The sequence below is a fragment of the Alexandromys fortis genome, unplaced genomic scaffold (genome assembly GCF_014885135.2).
Source record: "Alexandromys fortis isolate MF-2015 unplaced genomic scaffold, M_Fortis_MF-2015_v1.1 scaffold_58, whole genome shotgun sequence".
Lineage (NCBI taxonomy): Eukaryota > Metazoa > Chordata > Mammalia > Rodentia > Cricetidae > Alexandromys > Alexandromys fortis.
Genome location: NW_026067940.1, coordinates 4901965 through 4926406, shown reverse-complemented (window position 1 = coordinate 4926406; position 24442 = coordinate 4901965). Strand labels below are relative to the sequence as shown.

The 24442-nt window shown below is 51.7% G+C and overlaps 1 protein-coding gene and 1 long non-coding RNA gene across 3 annotated transcripts; one reads left to right on the top strand and one right to left on the bottom strand.

Annotated features, from left to right (window-relative positions):
* Positions 1-5723: 5723 nt before the first annotated feature.
* LOC126504958 (uncharacterized) lies at positions 5724-16306 on the top strand. Of its 2 annotated transcripts, none has more exons than XR_007592767.1 (3): positions 5724-5811; positions 11521-11614; positions 15894-16306. It is a non-coding gene; the product is annotated as an uncharacterized lncRNA (long non-coding RNA). The 2 variants fall into 2 exon arrangements; XR_007592766.1 differs by lacking the exon at positions 5724-5811 and adding an exon at positions 5822-6082.
* Positions 12018-22442, bottom strand: Optc (opticin). The gene is given in 9 exon segments (XM_050147572.1): positions 12018-12904; positions 13231-13326; positions 16496-16698; positions 17411-17569; positions 19025-19145; positions 20220-20461; positions 20464-20498; positions 22162-22181; positions 22183-22442. Coding segments are annotated over 9 exon segments (1137 nt in total). The 5' UTR covers positions 22273-22442; the 3' UTR covers positions 12018-12733.
* Between the last annotated feature and the right edge of the window lie 2000 nt (positions 22443-24442).

Below are 24442 nucleotides of genomic sequence, written 5' to 3'. Positions count from 1 at the left end.
ACTCATCCTACAGACATGCATTGGGCTGTACAGAGCCCCTTTCTGCCCTGTAGAATCTTATGCTAAGCAACCATCCATCTGCACGGCGTGACCTTGCCTGGGTCATTTGGCCAATGTACTTGCTAGGTCTTCCAGCCTATTCCATGAAGGCCGTGTCTCTGTTAACATTACAGCCTACCACCATTGCTCCAGAATCAAGTTCCATGTTTGAGCCATTAATATAAGCTTCATGCCTACAATTATGGGAGCCGCAGGAGGTGAGGCCCAGATCTGAGATGCTCTATGATCTTAACCGCCCTGTGTTCACTTTCAGAGAGACTGCTCAATGACCCAGCCTAACTGCCCTTTCCCCCACCCTGTGTGTTGGGCACGAGAGATCAAAAGTACCTGAAGACCCCAGAATCAGAAACCCCGCCTCGCATCCTCTTAGCTGACTTGTAAGAAGTGGGGCTCCTATGTCTTTCTGCTCCCTTGCTCCTCCTCTGCTCCCAGCAGCTGACAGGAGCGAGTGGGAGGCCAATGCTAACCTGTCAGTTTCCCTGATGTCCTGTGCGCACACGGAAAAAATGGACAAATGGAATTCGCAGGCTGGGAAGAGTAGGCTGAGCCTCTGCCCATCACACCTACACACTCCTGCGCCTGCCAGGGAGCTGGAATTGCAGGCTCTGACTCCAGGAGATGCTGGCCTCAGTTCTTGTCTACCTCCAGCCCTGGGGTGGAGTACCGAATGGGCAGAATCCCAAGCGATCCTCCTTTGCCCTGCTGGCCCAGTGTCTGCCAAGAGGTGGGGCTGTCTCTCAGGCACTGGGGCACTAGGCAGGAAGCAGAGCTGCCTGTGGGCGACCTACTCCTCAGAAGAGCCAGACAACTTTCCAAATCCGTGGCCCCAAAGAGACAGAAGAGGGGGACCTTCAGACCCTGATTTTCCACCTTTCCCTTTCACCCACCCACCATCACCACTTGGAGTCACGAAATAGAGGGCCCAGCTGAAGAGAGGCAGGGGGATGAAGATGGCAGAGAGCTGGATTCGCCTTCCCTCTCTCACCCAGCTCTCAATCCAGTCTCTTTTGTTTCTGGATTATTCCGTTGCCATATTTCTCTCCCTGGTCCTCTGTGCTGGCCTCCTCCACCCCAGCAGCTCTTGCCTCCTTATCCATCATCTGATCATGGGGCGCTGGAGTCTATCTCACAGAGAAAACCTCCTGCCCCGGGCCTCGGAGGATGAGGGCTCAGCTGTCAGTGAGAAGAGTGCCTTCCAAAAGGGTCAGAGAACCAGTCCCTCTAGGATTGATGGCTATGAATTATGGATGGCACATCCCAGTTGGTCTCCGTGCTCAGGAGCCACAGAGAGTGTCCCTGCCTCTCTATCCTCAGGCAGCTTTCCCCTTTAGCATGCATTTCTGCATTCATTTTGCATGGGGACCGTTCCTGTGTTGATGTCACTTGATGGTTGCCTTTTATTATTATTATTATTTTACTTTTTTAGTGGATAGGGCTTTGTACATACCCTCTGCATCAAATCAGGATTTCCTTGAGCATGAAGGTTCTGTCTCTTCTCTAAGTTAGAGCCCAGTTAGAGAGAACTGATGACCAGCCACAGCCAGTGGTCCCCCAGTGTAGAGTGGACACCATGACCCTGGTGGGGGACAGAACAAAGACTGCTTTATCCCTAGGAAACTCAAGACATGAGTGAACGGGGCAACATAGGTAGACAGCAGTGAGCCCAGACTGCACACAGCCCTGTCGCCAGGAGCAGTGCCTGCCACGAGAGGACTGCAGCTACACTCTTCCTACCCGGGGAGGACTGATGCTATACTCTTCCTACCTAGCGTGGGGGGGGGGGGGGATCTAAGTTCTCCAGCAGGTCAACTCCATGGTTTCTCTTCTGCTCCCAGACCTCTGTGGCATCTCCTGGCCTGCCTCTGGCCATGTGTGCTTCCTACAGAGTGTTTCTGCCTCTGACCCCATCTTCCGCTGAGTCAACTGACCCTGCTGCTGAAGAATCCCACATCTGTGAATCCTTAGTGTTTCTTGGGGTGCCTGCTACTTTGCTTGGGGCAACTTCAGTGCCATTTTTCCTCCCCGCAGGGTAGACCTCCTAGTCAGTTCTTCTCTTTAAACCCATGTTTCCCAGAATTTCTCAAACAACCACCGGACCTAATGCCAACCACAGGCAACCCACCAGTCTCTGCCCCTTCTGCCTCCCCTAACAGTTTGGCTCTGGTGGTACCCTGCCCCTGCTGGGCTCATGGTGCTGATGCCATGGGGTTCCACAGGCCTGGGTCAGGAGTAACACCCTGTTTCGGAGCACTCAACTCTGGTTTGCTCCAGAACGCCATCTTCTCTACTCCCTCATGGACTAGCTGCTCCCCTGGGTGCTGCCACCAGGAGGCTGTGTGAGCACCTCCGTTGCCTCAGCTACCACATTGTTGCATCTTATTCATGCCTCCACGGCACATTCCTCCCCGTGTGTCTCCTATCAGCAGCCTCTGGGATTCCTGGCACATGGATGACTCCAAATGACTGAACATGACAGGAAGAGAAGGAAGAAGGGACTGGGCAGGGACAGGCAGAGTGAACAATGGTCACAGAGAAGGACTAGGCAGGAGGGTCGCAGGAGCAGCTGGAATATAGTGCCAGGTTCAGCTGCAGGGAAGGCATAAAACACCCTCCTCGCTCCTCCCCTCAGCACCTTCTCAAAGTGAGGAAAATAAAACTGGTTTCCTCATGACAACCTTGGTCTGATGATAAACCTTCTCAGCTTCCCATGAGGTGGCGGGGCGACTCAGCTCGGAGGGGAGAAGGCTGGAGGAGTAAGGGAAGGGGGAGAGAAAAAAAGAGAAGAGAGAGACAGGAGGCGGGGGAGGGGGGAGGAAAGCAAGAGAAATCGCCGGCTGGGGCTGGCTCGTTCTGTGCGCTGAATTACTGATGTGGGGAAGGCGGCGCAGCAGGTTCTGCTGGGAGGCATTTATTGCGCATGAGAAAGCAAGCTGCCTGTTAAAAAGCTACCTCCAGTCTGCAGGAGGGGAGGAGAGGGAGCCTGGGGCCCCACAGGGCAGGGGATTGCTGGGTGGAAAGGGCCAGAAGGACTAGAATGGTTTATTGGCTCTCCCAAAGGCCACAGTCACCTGGAGGGAAGGGGTTTTTCTGTATTTCAAGGCGATTTCATCCATGGAGCCCACAGACTGCGTCCTCAGGGAGGTGTTTGTATGAGCACTTGTTCCTATGTTTACTTTCCCGTGCCCTGCCCTGGCATCCATATAGCAGCTTATGGAGGTAGCTGAGAGTCCCCAGTCCCCAGTCAGTGTCCCTTTGAGGTAACTACCTGAGCCATACAGTTTTCATCCTTGGGAGGTCGTGGCTAATCTCTCTTCTTCTTTCCCTATTTCCTGTGGTGCTGGAGCCAGAACTGAGGGTCACTGCTGGCGTTAGGCTGTATTTGACCACTGGGTTATATGCTCTCCCAGGGAGACAGTTCATCTTACTCTTGCCTGCGCCTTAACTGGATGAGAAGATGTGGAAAGCACCCCCCCTGGGTGTGTCTGGAGGGTGTTCCCAGAGACTGTTAGACCAGGATGGCTCTGACCTAATGCCTGGCTTGATCTTCTGTTCAGATTATCATCGTTTGGATAGGCAGGAGACGGTGGCTCTGAGGACTGTGAGGTCTGGATGGAGTAAGTGTGTCATGGGGGATGCATTGTTGAAGAACATGTCTTGGCCCTGACTTTTCCTGTCACCCTCTCTCTGGCTCCTGTCTGCCATGAAGTGAGCAGCCATCTCCACACATTGCCACTGCCCTTCTGCCTCACTGCAGGCAATGGGTGCGGATGACCTTTGTTTAAAGTTCCTGATGAATCTTCCCTCCTTTAGGTTGCTTATGTCTAGGATTTTGTCACAGGGACAGGAAGTCCAGCACACTTGTCTTGGGGGAAATTTCTCCAGCTTGCTCTGGGGATCAGTAGTAGGTCTGCTCACCTCCTGTCTTTGAGTACCCACCCCTGTTAAGAAAGCAGAAACAGGTTGGAGAGATGACTCAGGGGTTAAGCGCACTTGCTGCTCTTTCAAAAGCTGCAAATTCAGTTCTCAGAGCCCATATCAGGTGACTTAGAGCCACCTGTAACTCCAGTTCCAGGCGATCCAATGTCTTCTGGCTTCTGCAGGGACCTGCATACACATACACTTGTACAACACACACAAACACACACACACATCAACTAAAATGAATGAATAAACTTTAAAAATAGAAAGAAAGCAGCCATCTATATGGGCATGGAGGTCCAGACTATCTTGACCTTCTGATCATGGACTCCGCTCTACTCCTGGTTGGAGTAGAAGAGGACACAGGACTCCTGTAAACCACAAAGCAGTTCCACTTGGAGGAACAGAGACAGTGACAGGGCCTCTCCTACTGCTGTGGCCCCAGGTAAGCAAACCTGTCTTCTTGGGACACCGTCCGAGGGAAGGTTTTACTGTATTAAACCCACTAAGCACCCTTCAAATACTCTTGCTACCCCCTTCTCAAGGTCCCACACCCTTTGGAAGCTGCTGGCATCGTTACCCCTCCATGAGTAGTCCTGGGAGTGGGGGTCTCCCCTTCTCCCTGTCAGTTCCTCATTTCTACCCATTAGCATACCCAGGTCTGGTAGCCAAGCAACACATTCTTCCTTTCTTAAAAGGTTATGTTTGCTCGGGTCACTGTCACCCTCTGGTTTGTGAATAACACTCCCTTCTCCCTGCCTTATGTTTTTCGCATGACTAACTGCAGAGGAAGGGGTGGAGGGCACTTGAGTTTCTCAGAGAAGCATCCTCCACACCATACCATTCTACCAGTCAGCTAGAGCTGCCCACACAGATAACCTCTTGTCTCGCTTTCTTCTGCTCAGAGAGAGCGGTTTCTGCCCACTGTTCAGGCTGCTGCTTTCTGGTGGTGTCTCTGCTCAAACGTCACCATCTGAAAAGATCCCCCTTGCCCACCTGTCTAACGCCACTAGCGGCTACCCTCCAATCTCACGTACATTCCTCGGTGGCATTAATATGTAAGAGACAGAAGTCCCCGTGGGCTCACAAAGTCACAGACTATCTGTCCCCTCATTCCCGTGTAGCTGAAACATTCCCTCTGTGAATTATCTGCTTTATCTGTTAGTGTTTGCTTCCTCCCCCGCAGTGAAGAGGCCTTGCCCGTCTTGGCTCTGATGAAGTCCCTGGAGTTCAGAACTTAATGAAGAGCTCTTGAGAGAATCAAGGAAGGAAACTAGAGACTCTTAGGAGTGAGGCGGGGTCTGGATCTGTGGAAATCTCTTTAGCTGGGCCTTTGCACACTTGGGGTCTTCGGGAGCTCAGAAAATTGAGCCTCAAAATCCATGTGAAGCCAGTCATCTTTTTGGTCAAGAATGAACAGCTTCCCTTTCGTGTGAGACAAAGGCGCTGAGGGCGGCCACTCTGGTTGGGGTGGGGCCACGTGCACTTGCTTGATCCTAGGATACATTGGCGGGGATTGGTGCCTCAATCTCGGGCAGGATTGAGTCTTCACAGGCTTAAGAATCTGCTCTTCAGACCTCAGGTTCATGGAAACATGCTTGATTGTGGCAAAAATCATCTCTCCCTTTCTTACATTTCCTTTGGCAGCCAAAAGAAATGCGCCCTTCCTGAACTCAGAAAAAGAAGGAGGCAGCCATCTGAAGCTGCTTACCTGCTTCCCAAGCTGCAGCAGGGAGGATGGAGTGGGGGTGGGGTGAGGATGAGAGGGAGCCAAGAGACAGAGAGGACTAGGCTGCCACTCCAGAAGCTTACATCCCTATTTGGAAACCCACAGTAAGTAAGACTCCAGAGGGAGAACAGCCCCACTTGGGCCGCCTTATGGGTCTGTTGACCAGGAAGAAGCCTTTGTAGACAGGGAAGTAGAAAGGAACTGGCAGTGAATGGGTGCTGAGGAGCCAAGACCCGACCGACCGGGACAATAGATGGGGGGAGGCGTTGAGGCCGGAGAGGCTAGAGGAGAAAGCCATCTGGAGACCTTTGGAAAGTGAAGAAGACAGAGGCTTTGACTGTTAATACAGAACAAGCCTTTAGTCCCAGCACTCAGGTAGGTGGATCTCAGTGAGTTTGAGGCCAGCCTGGTCTACATAGTGAGTTCCAGGAAAAAAAAACAAACAAAACCAGTCAGATTTTTCTCAGGGCTCTGTCCTTCTGTGTTGTGCTATGGAGCTGACCTGGCAGTGTTTATCAGGTGTGCCCCCAGTGAGGTCCCTACGGGAAGGATGAGGTGAGACACAATTCAGCTTGTGTGTTAGACATCCAGTTCCAATCCAGAAGGCCTGGAGGGCTTTGGGGATAGTCTGACTTTTACTTGCTCTGTGACCTTGAGCAAGGAATTGAGTTCTATAGAAGGCAGGCAAGGCCCACCACACTGCTCCTCTGGAGACGAAAGGTGAACTGGGAGACACAGAGGGCAAGCACAGGCTCCCATGGTGCCTCACAGCCTGGCCCTGTGGCCCTGCCTCACACCCAAGTGAAGACCTAGCCTGTAGTAGGTCAAGGTCGGTCTGGACACAAGGGCCAAGCACTCAAGCCTGTTGGGTTGGTTGGAATTCTGAATTCTGCCTACTTCTTTCTCTCTTCTGGTCTCTGCAGGATGACGTCCTGGTTGGTGACAATGAGAAGGGCCCCATTTTTAGACTCACCTTTTCAAACACTTAGCTTGAAATTGGCAATGTGATTTCCTCCTAAGTACAGAGCTGATCCGGAAGACTCTAGTAGTCCAGAATTTTCCTCTTCAGGGAGCTTTGGCTTGAAACATCTGGACAGCCACTTAACACTTTCCTATTTTTGCAGAACATTCTCAGCACAGAGGCTGGTCTTTTTTAGGATTACCCACAGCCAAGGGCTTCATTCACCTCCTGCGCCCTTCTCCTCTCTACCCTCCCATTTCCCGAGGGCCCCTAGCCCTGAACACCCCAAAAACCAATGCTTCATTTTCCTCATTGCCCATCACCAGGACACAGGAATTTCTTTGGCTCTCCAAGAGAGCCATAGCTGCTTCTGGATCTACTAGGTCTGGGCTGTAGGATCTTTCTTCCAGGTCTAGTGTTTTAACCCCGAGGTGTGCTGTTCAGGCACTGTTTCTGGGGTCGTCAGGAACAGGAGTGGGGTTTGGATGGTTTCTTCTTCAGCACAGGCTAGAGACAGATAATGAGTCTCTGCTGCAAGACCAGATGGAGGCTGGGAGGGCTGGCCAGACTGGACAAGGATTAAGACAGAGGAAGAGGTCTGAGTGTGGGCATGATTGTGGTAGCCAGTCAGCTTTGATCAAAGGAAAAAGGACATGTGGGGGACACACAGGCACCTCCCCCCCATTGGGAAATTCTTCAAGCTGCAGCATCCCAGGGGACCTGGGAGTCTGCTGGCCAGGCTGGAGATGACCTTGAGAGAGGTGTGCTGGAGAGGAGGGGTCAGGAAAGAGGAGCAGCTGAGAGGATGCAGATGGGAGGGGGCGGGGTAAAGCCAGGCCGCTTGCATCTGTCCGCCTTCCTCCTGGCCAGGAGAGAGACTGACACAGACACAGGTCTGTGGCAGTGGGCGGTTGGGGACAGGGTGTCCTTGAGCCACAGGGCTCTTCTAGGACGCAGGCCCTTGCTGGGCACCCCTTTTCCAGTCTGTGGGATACAGTCCTCAGCTTTTGCTCTTTAAAGGGATTGGGGATGTGGTTCACTTGGTGGAACTCTTATCATGGATTTGATCCCCAACATGTAAACAGCAACAGCAAGGTGTTTTGTGGGATGGAGGGGAGCATTGAGCCACGTTTTCCTCACAGCAGCCTACCTAACCTTTTTTTTTTTTTAAAACCTGTATTGTTTTTTTGAAACAGTGTTTCACGTAGCCCAGGCTGGCCTCAAACTCACTCCGTAGCCGAAGATGACCTTGAACGCTTCTTTCTCTTTCTATCTCTGTGTTCCTGTATCTTGGCCCTCCCTCCCTGCAGCAGGGTCTCACTACTTAGCTTTGGTTGGCCTGGAACTTGGTAGCAGACCAGGCTTATTTCGAACTCACAGAGACCCAGCTGCCTCGTCCCGCAACCCCACACAGTGCTGGCATTAAAGGCATGCTGACTTTGAACTTTTTATTTTCCTGCTGAGTGCTAGGATGATAGGCATGGACCAGTAAGCCGGGCTTTCTGTCTTGTTTTCGTAAACCCAGCCTAGTTTGTCGTCTTTCTTTCAGTACGGCACATGGCCTGGAAAAGTAGGAATTCACCCCCCATGGGGTCAGACTATGGAGTCGGATGCCACATGTGAAGGAACTTTGCAAAGCTCACATGTGCAGCGTGAATGATTCACAGGGGAGAAGGCAAAAGGAAAGGGAAGCAGGAAGGAAGCCCAGGCGAGGTCAGGGAGGAACTCTCCCAGCCTCCTCAGCTCAACTTGGCTCTAGCTCCTTGCCGTCTTTTCCTTCCTCCTCTGGCCCTGGGTCCCCCGTGGGTGAGCTCTGGGGATAGAAATGACTGTGGAGTTGGGTACAGGGTGGTTCAAGAGGAAGAGGAGGTCACTGCAAGCTCACCTTGGCTGAGGAAGGAGAGGCCATGCCTCTGCCCCTCTGCCCCCTTTCCCCACATTCGCAGAGCTGGCAAAGGAGACTTTCCTGAAGGCCAGGGGCCAAGGAGAGCCGTGTGGTACTTCCTGCACCAGTGCCCTTGCCAGGGTCAGATGGAGTTCAGTGGGGGCTTATCTCAGGAGTCAGGCAGGCACTGTGCCTCCTGGAAGAGGCTTGAGGCATGTGGGCTGACTGCCATGCCTGTAGGGACATTAAGGACCTTTCCTTTATTCCTTCATGGCTGGCTGGCACGGGTTCTCCTGACCATTTTCACTGTGTTACCATTTGACAGGAGGAGTGGGGTGGGGTGTCGCTCTAGCTGGAGAGATGCTCTCTGCTTGTTCTGCCATGGTCCAACCCAACACCTTCTGGTCCTGAGCTATAAATGCCAGCCTGGCTATTTCACAGGAATGGAGACGCAACAGCTGCTAGGAGCAAGTTGATCCTTGCAAACCTTCTCTGCAACAGAGGGACAGACGCTCTGTTTCAAATGTCTTCAATGAGCCAATAAGGGCATTCCTTTTGTTTTTTGAGCTTCCCTCAAAACCAGGGATTAGTCAGGAGACAGCTGCGGAGGTGTGGCCTCAGGGAGAGTCTATCCAGGGCACAGGACAGCCTCAGGGAAAACAGTTTTGCCTCCTTGACCTGCACTTGACCACAGCGTCTGCCCAGGAGTGTGAAGTAGGAACTGGGCTCTCGGGACCCAGAGTAGATGACCTGGGTTTGAGGGTCGATTGGACCAGTTTGTTTTAGAGACTCGTTTCCACATCTGTGGTGAGGAGATGCGCCTCCCTCTCACCTAGCACTACCTTTGGGATTAAACAAGACATGCTTAAAGTGTCCAGGGCACCAAGAGCAAACTCTGAAGCCCAGTAAGTGCCAGCCCCTCCTCTTATAGAACGGTGGCTGAGGGATTTCTGTCAGTACAGATTCATCACAGGTGTGTAGGCATCTAGGTGTGACGTGGCTGCAGCAAACAGGAGCCCTGGTGCTGGAAAAATTATATATATGATCTATTATATATACAAGTACTATTTATTAGTGGGTTCCTTCAATACGGGGTTTCTTAAAGCTAGGAATCTTGGGTGGGTCCATTCAGCTGTTGAACACCTACGCCTTTTAAAAATCCAGTAAAGGGAGGCAGATATGGGATGTGGATTGGTGTAGGATTGGTAGAGAGGGGAGTGTTGGGGGTGCCACAAAGGAAACTCAGGGGTGAGAGCTTAGTCAGTAAGGCTGCATAAGCCTGAAGCCCCGAGTTCATGTACCCAACTCTCATGGGGGTGGGGGGCAGCCCAGGCTGGAGAGATGGCTCAGCACTGACTGTTCTCCAAGAGAACTTGGGTTTGATTCCCAGAACCCACATGGCAACTCACATCTATCTGCCTGTTACTCCAGTCCCAGGAAGTCCAGTACTCTCTCCTTGCCTCCATGGGCACCAAGCTCACACATAGTGCACAGACATACATGCAGACAAAATACCCATCTACAACAAACAAGCTGGGCAGTGGTGGCGCACACCTTTAATCCTAGCACTCGGGAGGTAGAGGCTGGCAGATCTCAGTGAGTTCGAGGCCAGCCTGGTCTAAAGAGTGAGTTCTAGGACAGCCAGAACTGTTACACAGAGGAAAAAAATGGCAGAGAACAACTAAGGAATCTAGATACTGGATATCATTTTCTGACCTCCGTGAGTACCCACACATACATGTGTAAATACATACCCACCCACACGTGTACAAACATGAACACCAACACATACAAAAGAGACAGAAACACACACACACACACACACACACAATCTGCTATAGCAAACTCCTTGGGAACCAGTGAGAGCTTTGGCATCTCTAGGATCTTAGACTTCTGCCCTCCAGACCTCTCCTGGGATGAGGTGTGCTGAGACCTAAGTCTCTGGGAGAGAAGACAGAAGCCTCAGCCAAGATATGAGGGTACCTCCAGCGTCTCTAAGACCCCTCTTTGCCATCCTAGAGACAGTAGGAAGAGTCTTGGTCCAAACTTTAGTAAACATGAGAGATGGGCCATTGATTTATCTTCTTCGGGACTCAGTTTCTTCATCTGAAGAAGGGGAAAGATCAACCCTGACATGCCTGTTCACAGGACTGTGGTGAACATGGGATTGATGAGGTGCTACCCAGGGCCAGGAAAGGCAGATAGACGGCTCCCCTCCCCCATGGGCCCCTACAAACAGCTGTCCCTTCCGGCTCAGAGACCACCTGGGACCTTGAGTGGTTGCCTGGGCAATTCAGGGCTTGGTTGGTTCCCACGCCTTCTTCAGTTTTGGCTTGAATGCTAGTCCTGCAGAGAGGTCTCCAGACTCTGAGACGTGACCCCTCTTACCGGCTCCTGTCACATTCTGTAATTTCCCTTGTAGCATGTCTGAGTTGAATAATGTATTTGATTGAGGGATGATTTACTTTCTGTGCTAGCCCTTCATTAAATGCCACCCGGATAGAGAGCTTCTGAGGTACAGCCGCCCACCTTAGCACCAGGGACGCTTTCGCAGGCACACGGCAGACAGCCGTGCCATAAAAGTCCTACCAAGCAAGCCAAGGCTTTGTCTGCCGCATGCCCTTTCCATGCCCCAGCCAACACCCCAGAGGCAATACCTGGGGCCCTGTGCCCTCCGTCACATTCCCGCCTTATGAAAACCATGGCAGCAGCGCATGGTGGTCTATGTTTGTAATCCCAGCAGTGAGGAGGCTGAGGCAGGAGATGACAAACTCAGGGCCATAACAAGGTTGTCCTTAAAAAAAAAAAAAGGCAATACGGGAAGTTGGTTCTCTCTCTCTTCCCCCTCCATTCAACAAAGAAGTTGACTGATCAGCTGCTCTCTTCCCTCTCTCAGCGCCCCAGGCCCCGCCCAAGATCCAAAGCCTGTAGGTAATTGCTCTATTTATTTATTTATCTTTGCACAAGGCTGCCCTCTGCTGGTTGCATATAGAGGAGCTACTAGAAAGGATGGCACTCTGGGGCCAGAAACCAGGAGGCTTGAGGCGGAGCCACAGAAGAGGTGAGTCCCAGCCAGAGGGCTAAGAGGTGAGAAGCCAGGTCAGTTTTCCCTCCTTGGGGATGGTTCCCTCCAACTAGAACAGGAGAACCTAGGAAAAGCAAGAAACGAAGGGCTGTACCATAGGGACTGTACTCGCTGGCCATTGGGGAGTGTAGGGTCAGGGAGCACTAGTTTTAAACATAGTTCTTTGTCCTCGGTGGTGTGCTGGCAAGTTTGCAACAGTTAGATCTCAGTTAGAGACAGATGTAAGCAGACACACAGACATGCACAGACACACCCATATAGACTCTCTCTGTCTCTCTGTCTCTGTCTCTGTCTCTGTCTCTGTCTCTCTCTCTCTCTCTCTCTCTCTCTCACACACACACACACACACGATTTACAACACCCATAGATTTCCATGGTGTAAATCTCCCACTATGGCGGGTTTCAAACTGCCAACACAATGTCACCAATGAGTCGGGAAGGCTGCCCTATAGCACTCCGTTGCCTGGAATGTCTACCACAAAGCTACCAGGGACACAAGGCAGGGTAAACTCATTGGGAGCTGGCAAATTTTGAGTGTTCATTCCAGTCATTTTCAGCATAATATACTTTACTGTGAGGTTATATAATTTAATTTTTCATAATGGCTGTGTTTGACAACTGAACTGCAAAATTCTGGGAAACGTAATTATCAGTCTTGTCGGCCTACCCGTCAGTGAAGACGAGACTCCAGCACACCGGTGTTTCCTCTCTCCCACCCTCCCCTCCTAGCCTGCTTCTGTCCCTCTGGCGCCTCCTCTTCTTCCTCTTTCTTTCATGGCTCTCCTGGAATTCTGTGGGAAGACACGGATGGAGAAGATGGGAAAGATCTCTGCTGCAGCTCTTCTCCGAGTGAGGAGCCATAAGGTGTAAGGAAAGAGGAGGGAGAAAAGCAAACTCGGTGGCTGGAGGAGGCTCTCTCTCTCTCTCTCTCTCTCTCTCTCTCTCTCTCTCTCTCTCTCTCTCTGTGAAATTTTGCGACTGCGGCTCACAGGCTGCCCAACACTTGGGCTACAGACCACCATTTAGCTGCAGGAATCTAGCGCTCTATCAGTGAGCCCATGAGCACTGCACCTGGGAAGAGATGGCCGTTGGCATCTAGGTGAAGCGGCCCACAGGGAGCCTTGGCAGGCAGAAATAGGCCTCGGGGAAAAGGCTTAGATTGATCGGGTTCCTGTCCAGGCGGATGTCTTCCAGTTGCCGTCGCTCGGGGCTGTGTTCCCTGGGGTCACAGAAGGTGTCTCTTTCCATGGTCTCGATCATGTTGTTCTGGAAGGAACAGCATACGCTGAAGGCTCACAGCAGCTGGGGAAACTGAGGCAGGTAGAGCTGAGACCATACATGGGGAGAAGAGGATGCTTGTGGAGAGTGAAGAGAGAGAGGGAGTTAGGAAAGATAGGGAGTGAGAAGAGGAGTGGAGATTGAGGGCACAAAGCAGGTGGAATACGGACGCGTACAGGAAGGAAATGCTTCACCAGGAGAGGAGACCAGCATTCACACAGGCCATGCTCGTCCTCGCTGCCCCGAATTCCCGGGGCATCTGTCTTCCACCCTGCTCACTCTCTTTGGCCCTTGGTCTCATCAAGGCTCCTCACCTGCAGGTGCAGGGAGCGCAGGCTCAGGGGCAAAGGCCCAGGGATGGAATCCAGCAGGTTGTCTGCCAGGTAGAGAAACTGAAGCTTCTCCAGTGCCTGTGGGGACACAAAGCATAGGAGACTGGTGAGTCCTCTCAGGCTCTGGTCATGCAGCGGTGCCCCAGGAGGCCAGCGTCGGGTTGGTCACACTTGTGGGGGTGGGGCTGTCCCTGCCTATCTGTCTGTCTGTCTATCTGTCTATCTGTCTGTCTCTGTCTCCCCTTCCTCTCCAGCATCTTACTCTGTACCTCAGGCTAGCCTAGAATTCTCTATGTAGCCCAGGCTGGCCTCACTCTTGTGATCCTCCTACTCCATCCTTCTGAGGCCTACGTGTACCACCAAGCCCAGCTAAGGACGCTGGTTCTTTAAGGAGCTTACAGATACCAACTCCATTTGGATGCCAAAAGAAAGCTGCTGTCATTGAGTTCTGGCAGCTGGGGAGCATAAAGGAGCTGTTAGTGCTGGCTGGGAGGAACAGATGAAGGCAGGAACAGGTAGAAGGAAGGACCAGGGGACATTTCAGCTCCGTCTCAACTACTCTGCCACCAGTGAAAAGTCTTCCAAATGCTCCACTCGGAATGGAGAACAAGATCAGAGGATGGCAGAACTGAATTCAAGGCACACAGACACACGGAGCATGGGAGTGTTTCAGCACTGTAGAACCAGGGAAGGCCGATCAGATAGGAGCTGGGGAAAGAGCTCAGCCTGCAGGGGGATGGGAGAACAGGGAGGTATAAGCTACCACTTAACGGAGCATCCACTGCCTCCATTTAGCTATCCTGTTATCTCTGCAAATGCTGTGCTCAATCCTGCAGTAGCCGTGTCAAGTGGGCATTATCACCCTCGTTCTATAAATGAGGAAACAAGAGCGGAGGTGACTCACTCAGTGAGCTCAGGTCCTTCGGCTCCAAAGCCCCTGCCTTTTCTGGACCAAGAAAATAGGCCCGAGTGAAGGCAGAAAAGCACCTCCTAATATGGAAGCAGTCAGGATGTCTCTGAAGACTGGAGCAGCCAGGGACCTCCCTGGACAGACAATCCCAGAATTTGCTGCATGGCCAAGAAAACCAGTGTCTGCAGGGCTTGCGTCCCATCCGCCAGTGGCGCGGATACTGTTCTCTGTACTTGCTGTAGGCCCCCAACCCACAGCATCCTGGAGGGTGGAGGATGCTTGTGAAGAGGACCAGTGAAAGAGCAGCACCCAGCTCTTGGTGAGCACGGTGATGTACCACGGTTACGGCAGCGTCAGGAAGCTGGGGGAGGGGATAACGAGTTTGCCGGTATCCCGGACTACAAAGCAAGACCCTCGTCTATGAATACACATTATGTGTATAAAACATAACATATAATAGAAAATATATAAATGGTTATATATACTGCCCTTTTTACCTTCTCTATTTGATGCTTCTACAGATGACTCTTTGTGAAAAGGAGCCTGTCACAATCGAGCATTGCTTAAGGACAGGGATGCGTTCTGAGAAATGTGTCATTGTGAAATTACTTACACAAACCAAAAGGGCTGTGAAGTTACTAGATGACTCACTCTTAGGGGCCACCACCGGGCCCGTAGTCCAGTACTGACAGAGACGCTGTCATGTGGTTGACTGTATTGAGAGACAGAGAGGCTGCACAGGAGACACCAGCTGTGAAGGCCCTTCCCAGTCCTGCAGCCGGCCTGCTGGCTGGTGCCAGCTGTGCCACCCTTCCCTTGGCTTCCTGGGCTCTTACCAGCCTGTTCCTTGGGCAGTCCCACAGGACCACAATTGTGTCAAATGACTTAATACTTTCCACCAAATCTGTTCAGAAACCCATCAAATTGTGTCTTGAGAATCTGACCATAGAGAGACAGTGATCAGTTACTTTTTAAAAAAGATTTATTTATTCATTATGTATACAGTGTTCTGTTTGCATGTGTGCCTGCAGCTCAGAAGAGAGCACCAGATCTTACTACAGATTGTTGTGAGCCACCATGTGGGTGGCTGGGAATTGAATTCAGGACCTCTGGAACAACAGGCTTAACCTCTGAACCATCTCTCCAGCCCCCGGTGATCAGTTACTTGGTGGTAGATTTCAAAACCATTAAGATGGTATGTAGGAGTTGGAGTCAGGGTCAGCACTACAGACAATCTGGAGTTCTCAAGATCAGAGTGGGTGAGCAGTTCTGGTGTGAGCAGGTCTGGTGTGAACAGGTCTGGGGTGAGCAGGTTTGGAGTGAGCAGGTCTGGGGTGAACAGGTCTGGGGTGAGCAGGTCTAGGGTGAGCAGGTCTGGGGCAAAAAAGCCTGGTGTGAGCAGGTCTGGTGTGAAGAGGTCTAGTGTAAACAGGTCTGGGGTGAACAGGTCTGGGGTGATCAGGTCTGGGGTGATCAGGTCTGGGGTGAACAGGTCTGGGGTGATCAGGTCTGGGGTGAACTGGTCTGGGATGAGCAGGTCTGGTATGAAGAGGTCTGGGGTGATCAGGTCTGGTATGAACAGGTCTGAGGTGAACAGGTCTGTGGTGAGCAGGTCTGGTACAAAGAAAGCAAGTGGAACAGATGCATAGAAAAAGGCCAGCACTGCAGTGGTATCCTCACAGAGGCACGGGAGAGTTGCTGGTATTGATTTCCTGTGTTCTGTCCCCACTAACAGGGTCCTGGGACCTGAGAGCACTGTGTTTCCCGCTCACACAAGCGACAGAGGCTACCATGATGGCATAATGTACTGCAATCTTTTCTGGAGAAGAATGTTTAAGAAGCCATAAATGATGTGGGAGTCTCTGTGTGCTGTGATTACCATTAATGAATAAAGAAACTGCTTTGGACCTATAGCAAGGCAGAACTTAGCTAGGCAGGGGAAAGCTAGGCTGAATGCTGGGAGGAAGAACGGTGGAGTCAGTGAGAAGCCATGAATCCTCTGGAGACAGACGCTGGTATCTTTAGCCTGCAAGCCACTGTCACATGGCTATACACATATTAATAGAAATGGATTAAAAGAAATAGAAATAAGAGTTAGCCAATAAGAAGTTAGAGCTAATGGACCAAGCAGTGATTTAATTAATACAATTTTTATGTGACTGTAGCTGGGCGACCAGAAACCAACAAGCAGACCTCCTCCAACACATAAATAGAAAAAGAAGATTAAAAACTGGGAATTGATTTTTAGGCCCCAACCAGGGTTGAACATGAATTGCTATGAGATCAGGGTACATGGGCAGGGTGGGTGTTGTGTGGTGGACTAAGGTCCTGACTCACCACGAAGGCCTCAGGCTGTATCCCCGAGCTCTGCAGCCGATTCAGGCGGACATCCAGGAACTCGATGCTGCTGGGCAGCACAGGCAGAGCTGCCAGCTGGTTCTCTGAGAGGATGAGATCCTGCAGGGCAGGCAGCAGGCAGAAGGCGTCGTTGTGGATGGAGGAGATGGAGTTGCTGGAGAGATCAATCCTCTTCAGTTTTGCTGAAGGATGTTGGGAGAGAAGGAAGGGTGGAGCTGGAACAGACATCTCCCCTGGCCCCAGGCGGGATGTCTTTGCCTCCACGCCTTGCTCCATCCTTCTCAAGCGAGTTCTAACTAGCTGCCACCTGAATCAGGTCCAGACCACGAGAAACAAGGCTAAATCACCTCAGTCCTCGACAGCTTCCTCCAGAGCTTTGGTTCTATGGTAGTTACCCATCTTAAAAGGGCCCCACCCCGCTTCAGAAGAAGAACTAACAAGTTCAAGTTCAGGAATCGCTGCATTCAACCCTCCCCCACCCCCTGTATGACTTACTTTACATGGAGGACACTGAGGACCTGAAAGGCTACTAGCAATGCAAGCCCAGGCCGCCCACCTCAAGCAGGGAATATGGTAAGAAGTAGCAAAATAAAGAAACAGCAAACAGCTCTTTGGATAGCATCAGGGCCACCGAGAGGAGGTGCAGGGAGGTCTAGCCCAGAGCAGGTACGTCTGGCTTCTGAAACATCCTGGCAATGTTGCCTTGAGCACAATATACCTTCCCTTTCTGTGCCCTAGATCCTTCGTGAGAAGAACGGGCTACTTCCACCACTTTAAACTCTATGGGATTTAGAAGGATTGGAGCGTCTGTCCCTTTGACAGCCTGTGAGCTCATGTCTGTGTCCTGGCTGTCCTCTCTGCCTTGCCACGACCTTTTCCCAAAGCATAACTCACTCAGCCCTTTGAAGTCTCCGGCCTGGATGTGGCTGATGTGATTGAAGCGGGCGTACAGGTAGGTGGTCATCTGGGGAAGGGGAGGAATGGTCTTGAGGTCTGCATCATCACAGTACACGGAAGAGCCAAGGCACACACAGACCAGGCAGGTAGGCAGGCCTGGCCAGGTAGAAAACAGAACAGAGGGGCTTCAGCCTCTGTGGGCAGTGGTCTTTGCTTTAGCAGATTCCTAAGCCATGAGCACCTGTGACTTTTAGATTAGCTCTGGGTTTTTGCCCAGAACCACCCAGCACAAGGCACCAGACAAGACTCAGGTTCACCCTGGCCTAAAAGAGGACTCACCTCACTACCACCCAGTGCAAGTCTCATTGGTGCGTTCATCAGACTCAGACCCTTTGGAGGTTCCCCTGAATTAATGTGGCTATTTCTAGGACCTCTGTCTGTCTCTTCCCCAGAGGATCCTTCTTTAGTGCCAAAAGGTACAGTGTAAATGAGAAAAAAAAAAAAAAAGCCAGAGTGATATGGAATAGCCAGGGGTTGCTGCCTCTGTCTCAGGAAGAGGAACTGCCTATGCTGTATGTGGCTTCAGGAAGCAGAGCAGGGCCAAGGTGGAGTGGACAGTGCCTGCCGAGCATCCATTTCCTCTTGGGATGTTGTCAGCATCCTGATTTTCCGGTGGGAAGCATCCCTCTCCTGTTCTTGGCCCCTGGTGCTCTCTCTGCACAGAGCGGTCAAGAGTTCAGACATCTGAACAATGTTAGTGTCACTTGCTGTCACAAGTCACAGAGCTTACTGAGAGGTAGGCTTGTATCCAAAAGGCACCGGAAGAAAGTTCACAGCCCAGAGATGAGGCAGCAAGAGGGATCAGCAGGGCCAAGGAGCAGAGAGAGGTCCTGCGCCCTTCTCCCAAGGCTGAGAAAGGTAGGTCCAGCTGAGACCCTTCATGGCCTCTTCAAGGCTGAGATTGGGGCTGTGAGCGTTCATGGACTCCTCAGGGAACATCTCAGCCGATCTCAGTACCCCAGGTCCATGCTGGCAAGCATCTGACGGAACAGGACATTAAGTATCCACAAGTCCAGAATAAGGTGGGTTCCTCATGTGTCCCAGATTTTGATCCCCAGCAGTCAGGGATGCTGCACCCCTGGCCCAGAAAGGCACCGGGTGTGGGGCTGCTAACAAAGGTGACTTTACACTGAAGTCGGTGTCACTGCTTCATTTGCTCCCGTGCCAAGTGACAGCCGCAGTTATTTCTTCTCCTTTCCAGACATTTAATCATCTCTAATCTAATCACCACTCAAACTGCTCCCCAAGTGATGCTGTTAATTAAGGTAGGGTGGATTTGATAGGGTGTAGGAGTTCCCGCTTGCTTTGCCTCCCACTCAATTTGTGCATAATATTTATGCAGAAGTATCAGGGACAGACAGCCACTCCCCTTTATGGCGGTGGTGTTTGTTTTCACCATGGCAACCTCCCCTTCTTTTCCCGCTGGCAGAGACCCAGGACTCCTTGGCCTTAGCCCTCACCACGTTCCACTTTAGAACTGCCCGGTGCTAGCTTGAGGTTCCTCGGTCTGTGATCTTTGTGTACTGTGACCTTCAGATTGCGTGCACTTACCATGACTGCTCTGGGAGGTCAGTAGGCCAGTGGTGGTAGGCTTGGTCATGGTGGAGTTTGGAGCCACAGTGCTCTGGGAGAGACTGGTTCTTGTTGGGAGAGTCAGGCTGTCCACTTTAGCCTGGAGACACAGCACAAAGCATATCATAGTCAGTCTATGCCTGAGAAGGACTTAGCTGTGACCTCTGGTAATCTCAGAGACCAAATCGAAACATGCGGATTAAGAGGAGGGAGGGAGAGCAAGGAAGGGATCTTGGAGGACATGGCATCTAATATCATTTACAGATGAGGAAACTGAGGTCAAGAGAGGAGAGGGTAAGGGTCAGGTACCCAGAAGGCCCCAACACAGAGCTGAAGTCTGGATCTCTGGCTCATCCAGGCTGGTACTCCTGTCCTTTCTGCATTGTTCAGGTCGGCCCTAACCCTTTTCTCTACGCCAGTCCTCATCACATCACAATGGGCAGAGGCTTCTGAGCTCCTGTGCCACGTCGCACAGGTCAATCCTTGCATAGGACAGGAGAGAACTTCAGACTAGAACTAACAAGACTACGAACTAACAAGCTAGCATTTCCCTTTTGGGGGGGGGGCGGAGAACATGAAGACACAGCTGAGCTTCACCCCATGACACAACTCATGATCCTATCTGACCACATGGGGAGGTATGTATGAGGTCCCCTGCTAGGATGGACTACGACCTTGGAGGTTAGTGTCCTCTTTTTTGTAGCCTGCAAGTGACAAGTTCCTAAGGAGGGATAAAAGTTTGTACCCTGTGCCTGGGAAGACAGCACTGTTGGAAAAAACGCTTCCCTTGAAGATAAGGGCACACATTTGATTCCCCAGACCCTCATGTGTCTGTTTGCCAGCTCTGTGGTTAGTGCTCATAATCTCGGTGCTGGGGAGGATTGCTGGCCAGCCAGCCTAGCTCACTTGACAAGCTCCAGGCCAGGGAGAGAGTCTGTCTTAAAACGCGACGGACAGTTCTGGAGGAGCAACACCTAAGGCCATCCGTCTTTTGGCTTCCTATACCTGTGCACACATGCATGTGTATCTGCACACATAGGAATGAACATATATACCCATAAAGAATTTGCATCATATAGAGTAAGAGTTGAAGGCTCAAGAGACTTGTATTACAGGGCAGGTGGAAGGGGAGCTGGCTCTAATGAGGGAACCCAAGTCAGCTGTGTCCTTTCACCTCAGGGGTCTGGTCCCCATAGTCAGCTGGCTCCTCATAGCTGCTCAGGTCAATGACGTCACTGTAGTCCTCCAGGCTCAGGGCATAGTTCCCCATGTGTGGAAATGCGTAGGTGTCACCTTCCTCGGGGCTCTGCTCTTCTCTCTTCCTCTCCCCTGGGAGAGAAGCTGTCCCTGCCTCATGCAGCACCAGGGCCAGCAGACTCAGGAAAGCCAGGAGCCTCATGGGGTTCTGGGGAGAAATAGGAGCGGGAATGGCTGAATCCCACTGATGTCCATCCTGTGGGTAGGTAGTAGAAGGGCCGGTACCTGAGGTCTCTAGTGCCCCATGGGAATGGCCCACAAAGTCACCCAACCTCCGACCGGCATGTTTGCTCACCCTTGCCCTCCACCACACAGCCTCCTCAGAAGGCTCATCTGCCACTAAGGCTCCTTGAAGACCAGGCTGTGTCCGGAGGGATCTTTAGCCATCCCTCACTGCGGCTCACAGTGCAGCCATCAGTCACTTAGGCTCCCACTAATAGTTCCCACAGGCTGGCTTACTCATCTCACCACAGACAGGCTTAGAAAATCCCGTCCACTCAAGGAGGGCTGTCTGAGAAGCCAAGGACAATGGCATTGGGTTTTGATCCTACTGCATGTACTGGCTTTGTGGGAGCCTAGGCAGTTTGGATGTTCACCTTCCTAGACCTGGATGGAGGGGGAAGGACCTTGGACTTCCCACAGGGCAGGGAACCCTGACTGCTCTTTGGACTGGAGAGGGAGGGGGAAGAGGATTGGGAGGAAGGGGGGCGGGGGAGGGGAAACGAAATGGGAGGAGGTGGAAATTTTTAAGTAAAAAAAATAAATAATGCTATGGAAAAAAAAAAGAAAATCTCGTCCACTCACCTGTGCACTGGACACACTTGCGCATTTGCACAGATACTCCCCAGTAAACAACCACATATTCAGAACAAACTCTTCATCAAAAAAATAAAACAAAACAAAACAAAAAAACTTAGCTTTCAAGAAACTACACTAAAGAGACTTTTGTTTCCTTTGGCTTTTGCTTTTGTGATAGGGTCTCACGTGCCCTAGATTGGCCTCAAGTTTGCTATGTAGTGGAGAAGGACATTGGACTTCTGATCCTCCTGCCTCCACCTCCCAAGTGCTGCGATTACAGGTGTGCACCATCACACCTGGTGTATTAGATGCGGGGTACCAAGCCCCGAGCTTCCTGCATGTTAGGTAAGCTCACTATCAAGTGGGCCTTCTCTCTCCCTAGAACTTCTTGTGGTTGGTCTAAGGTCACTCATTCATGCAGTCACTTAAACACTCATGTGGTGTCTACTGAGTTGCAGTCTCTGGACTTCCCTCTGGAGGTGTGGAAATGAATAAGGAGCGTATTAGGAGCAACCAGTTAACTTGGAGGCAAATCTTATAATTGACATACAATGTAAAAGAAGGGTGTTCACTCATAAAATAGACTTAGAAATGAAACTTTTTAGAAACATATTTTAGAAACCAGAGAGTCTGTGTGTGGTTGTCAGAGTGTTTTCCCATCATGAAAGCTGGGTAGCTATCTATGGACATGTTTATGTACACGTGTGTGCATATGGCGCACACGTCTGTGCCTTTCACTCACATCCGTGCACACAGGGGGAGAGCTGTGAGCGCTATGGACACATAGTGTCATTGTAGCCAGCATGTGTCGGGCTACATAGGCCTCCTAAAGCCGCCGCACATGTTTCTTAACTTCAGCTGGACTGAGCGGTAAGTCCCCATCAGCAGCAAAAGGTTGTATCTCTGTTCCCAACCCCCACTCCAACCAAAATATATGCTTTTAAAAACAATTCCCAAGGCAGTTTATTGACCATCCTATAGCTTCTTTGACTGCCCAGTCCCTGCCCTGTCCCTTTTATTTGCATGCCAATATGCATGAGGCCTCCAACCTTGGACCTTACCTTTTAGATGCTTTCGGGTGCTGTCTGGCCCTGCAGCTTTCAGGGAGATAAAGGCTCTGATGGAGAGGATGACTGTCTGTCTGACTAGGGAACAACTAGACACGTCCTCATCTATTGGCCAGGGGGAGGACAAGCAGTTGGCCCAGGGAGTCATGTGTCTAAGTAGATTTCCCATTCTTTGAGATGTCCTGCTGTTTCCTTTCCTTTTTCCCCAGGGGTCCCTAATCTGAATTCTTCACTTAATGAACAGGAATTCGTTGTACACACACACACACACACACACACACACACACACACACACACACACCCTCCACACCACCTTCTTCTCTGGGGGATGGCCAGTCAGATTAGGAGTTTTCCTAAACTAAGAAGGCTCAACTGAAGTTATCTGAAGGGATGAAGTTTGCTGCTCACACCCCCCCCCCCCAGGGATGATGACACTTGACTTCACAGATGGACTGCAAAGAGGAAGGAGTCTGGACTGGGGCACCCCATCCAGCCCCACCCTTAGAGCACTGGGAATCATACTAAGCAGAATCACCAAGGAAGGTTTTAGGGCTTGGGCAAGCAATGCAAAGAGAAACAGGAAGTGGGGTAGAATTTGAAGACCAACTTCAAGTTCACAGAGGTAGTCACCAAGTACAAGACAGAAAGTTCTCTACTCCTGGCGGAAGAAAGGACAAGGACAGCAGTGGGGCTTTGGTTTACAAACACCCAGGACATCGTGCCATTGTGCATGGCCTTTAGTCTAGAAACTAACCCCCATCCCCAACGATCCCATCTTTCTTTGGGATATGCCCAGATATCCCCAGAGGAGAGCAGGAGCTGGAGAATGCCATCCTGATCCTGCCGCCCAGCTTCTTCACTGAGGCTCTCCAGTTCCCTCCTCTTCTTGGGCCACACCCTGAATCCCAGCTGGGAGGCCCCCTGAATATCATCTATTCAAACTCCCTACTGTAGGGGAAACCGAGGGCCAACGAGGGGAAGCGGCTGGTCCAAGGCCAGCACCACATTTTGACTCTTCTGAGTTCACAAGGCTCACCCTCTTTCAACCTCATCCCAGGAACGCTAAGAACACGGTGACCCTGTGCCCTCAGAACAGATGGCCTTGGCAAAACCTATGCCCGGCTTGAGATGCCAGGTGAGTGGGCACACCTCATAGCCAGACCCTGAGGAGGCCTCAGCTGGTGTGAGAAGGGGCTTCTGGCAACCCAAGAGGCCACCTGCGAGAACAAGGCTGTTTTGTCTCGGAGATTCCCCCATGTGGGGAATGAGAGCTTTCAAAAGCTTGGCTGGGTGGAGGGAGATAAGACTCCCACGCCAGGAGGACGCCCTCGAAGCAGATGGCCCGTTTGGCTGGCCCTGCTCCTCCATTCTTCTCTTCCAGAGACCCTTGGTCCCTACAGACAGCCGAGAGAGAGCGCGTTCCCCTCCCACCTCCTCGCTATTTGTCCCTGCAAGGAATGTAGATGAGACGGTTCATTCATTTCCCCCTGCCACCTGCTCCCACCCTTTTCCCCACTCTCGGCGACACACCCCCTCCACACTCCCGCCGTCCGTCACCCCCCTCCCAGTCGTCCCACCTCTTCCCCTGAGCATCCGCCCCCGCACTTCTAGGCGGGCGCAGCCAGCCCTGCCCTGCGCATGCGCCTGCTCCCACGCGCTTTTCCCCAACCCTGTCCGCGGAGGCAAACTCTTTGCGTTGCAGGCTTTCATCCTACACTTTCTCCCAGCTTCTATTCCCGCCTTCGCAAGCTTGCGGTTGTTCCCATGGATTTGGGGGCGTTGGTGAACGGGAACTTGTGTGGGAAGCGGCGCGCGGGTGGGCGGGCTCTGTCCCTGATCTGCGAACCTGGCGAGCTCTGCCCTTTAGGAGAGACACGAGGCATGCTGATGGAACAGAGGCAGCAGGCCATGTGGACAATAGTGCGGCCAACTGACCCTCCTGCTGCCCTGCTGTGGGCAGTGAGAGAGGGGGGCAGAACGTTCAGGGACCTGCCTGCCTATTGGTATTCCCTGCTGAGGACTGAAAACCACTACCCACCCCGACATAAGCTAGACCCCAACCCAGCTAGCTACCTTTTTGCTTACGCACTTTTCCTCCAAGTCATACACTTTCTCCATTTCTTATCTGGCAAAACTAGATCCCTTAGACCCTGCTCACGTGAGACTTTCCAGGCAGAGAGAGTAGGTCGACTCTGAATTGCTTATAGTTATGTTAACGCCATTACAATTAAGGAAAAAAAAAGAATTTGTGGGTGCATCCTACCCTCTTATCAAG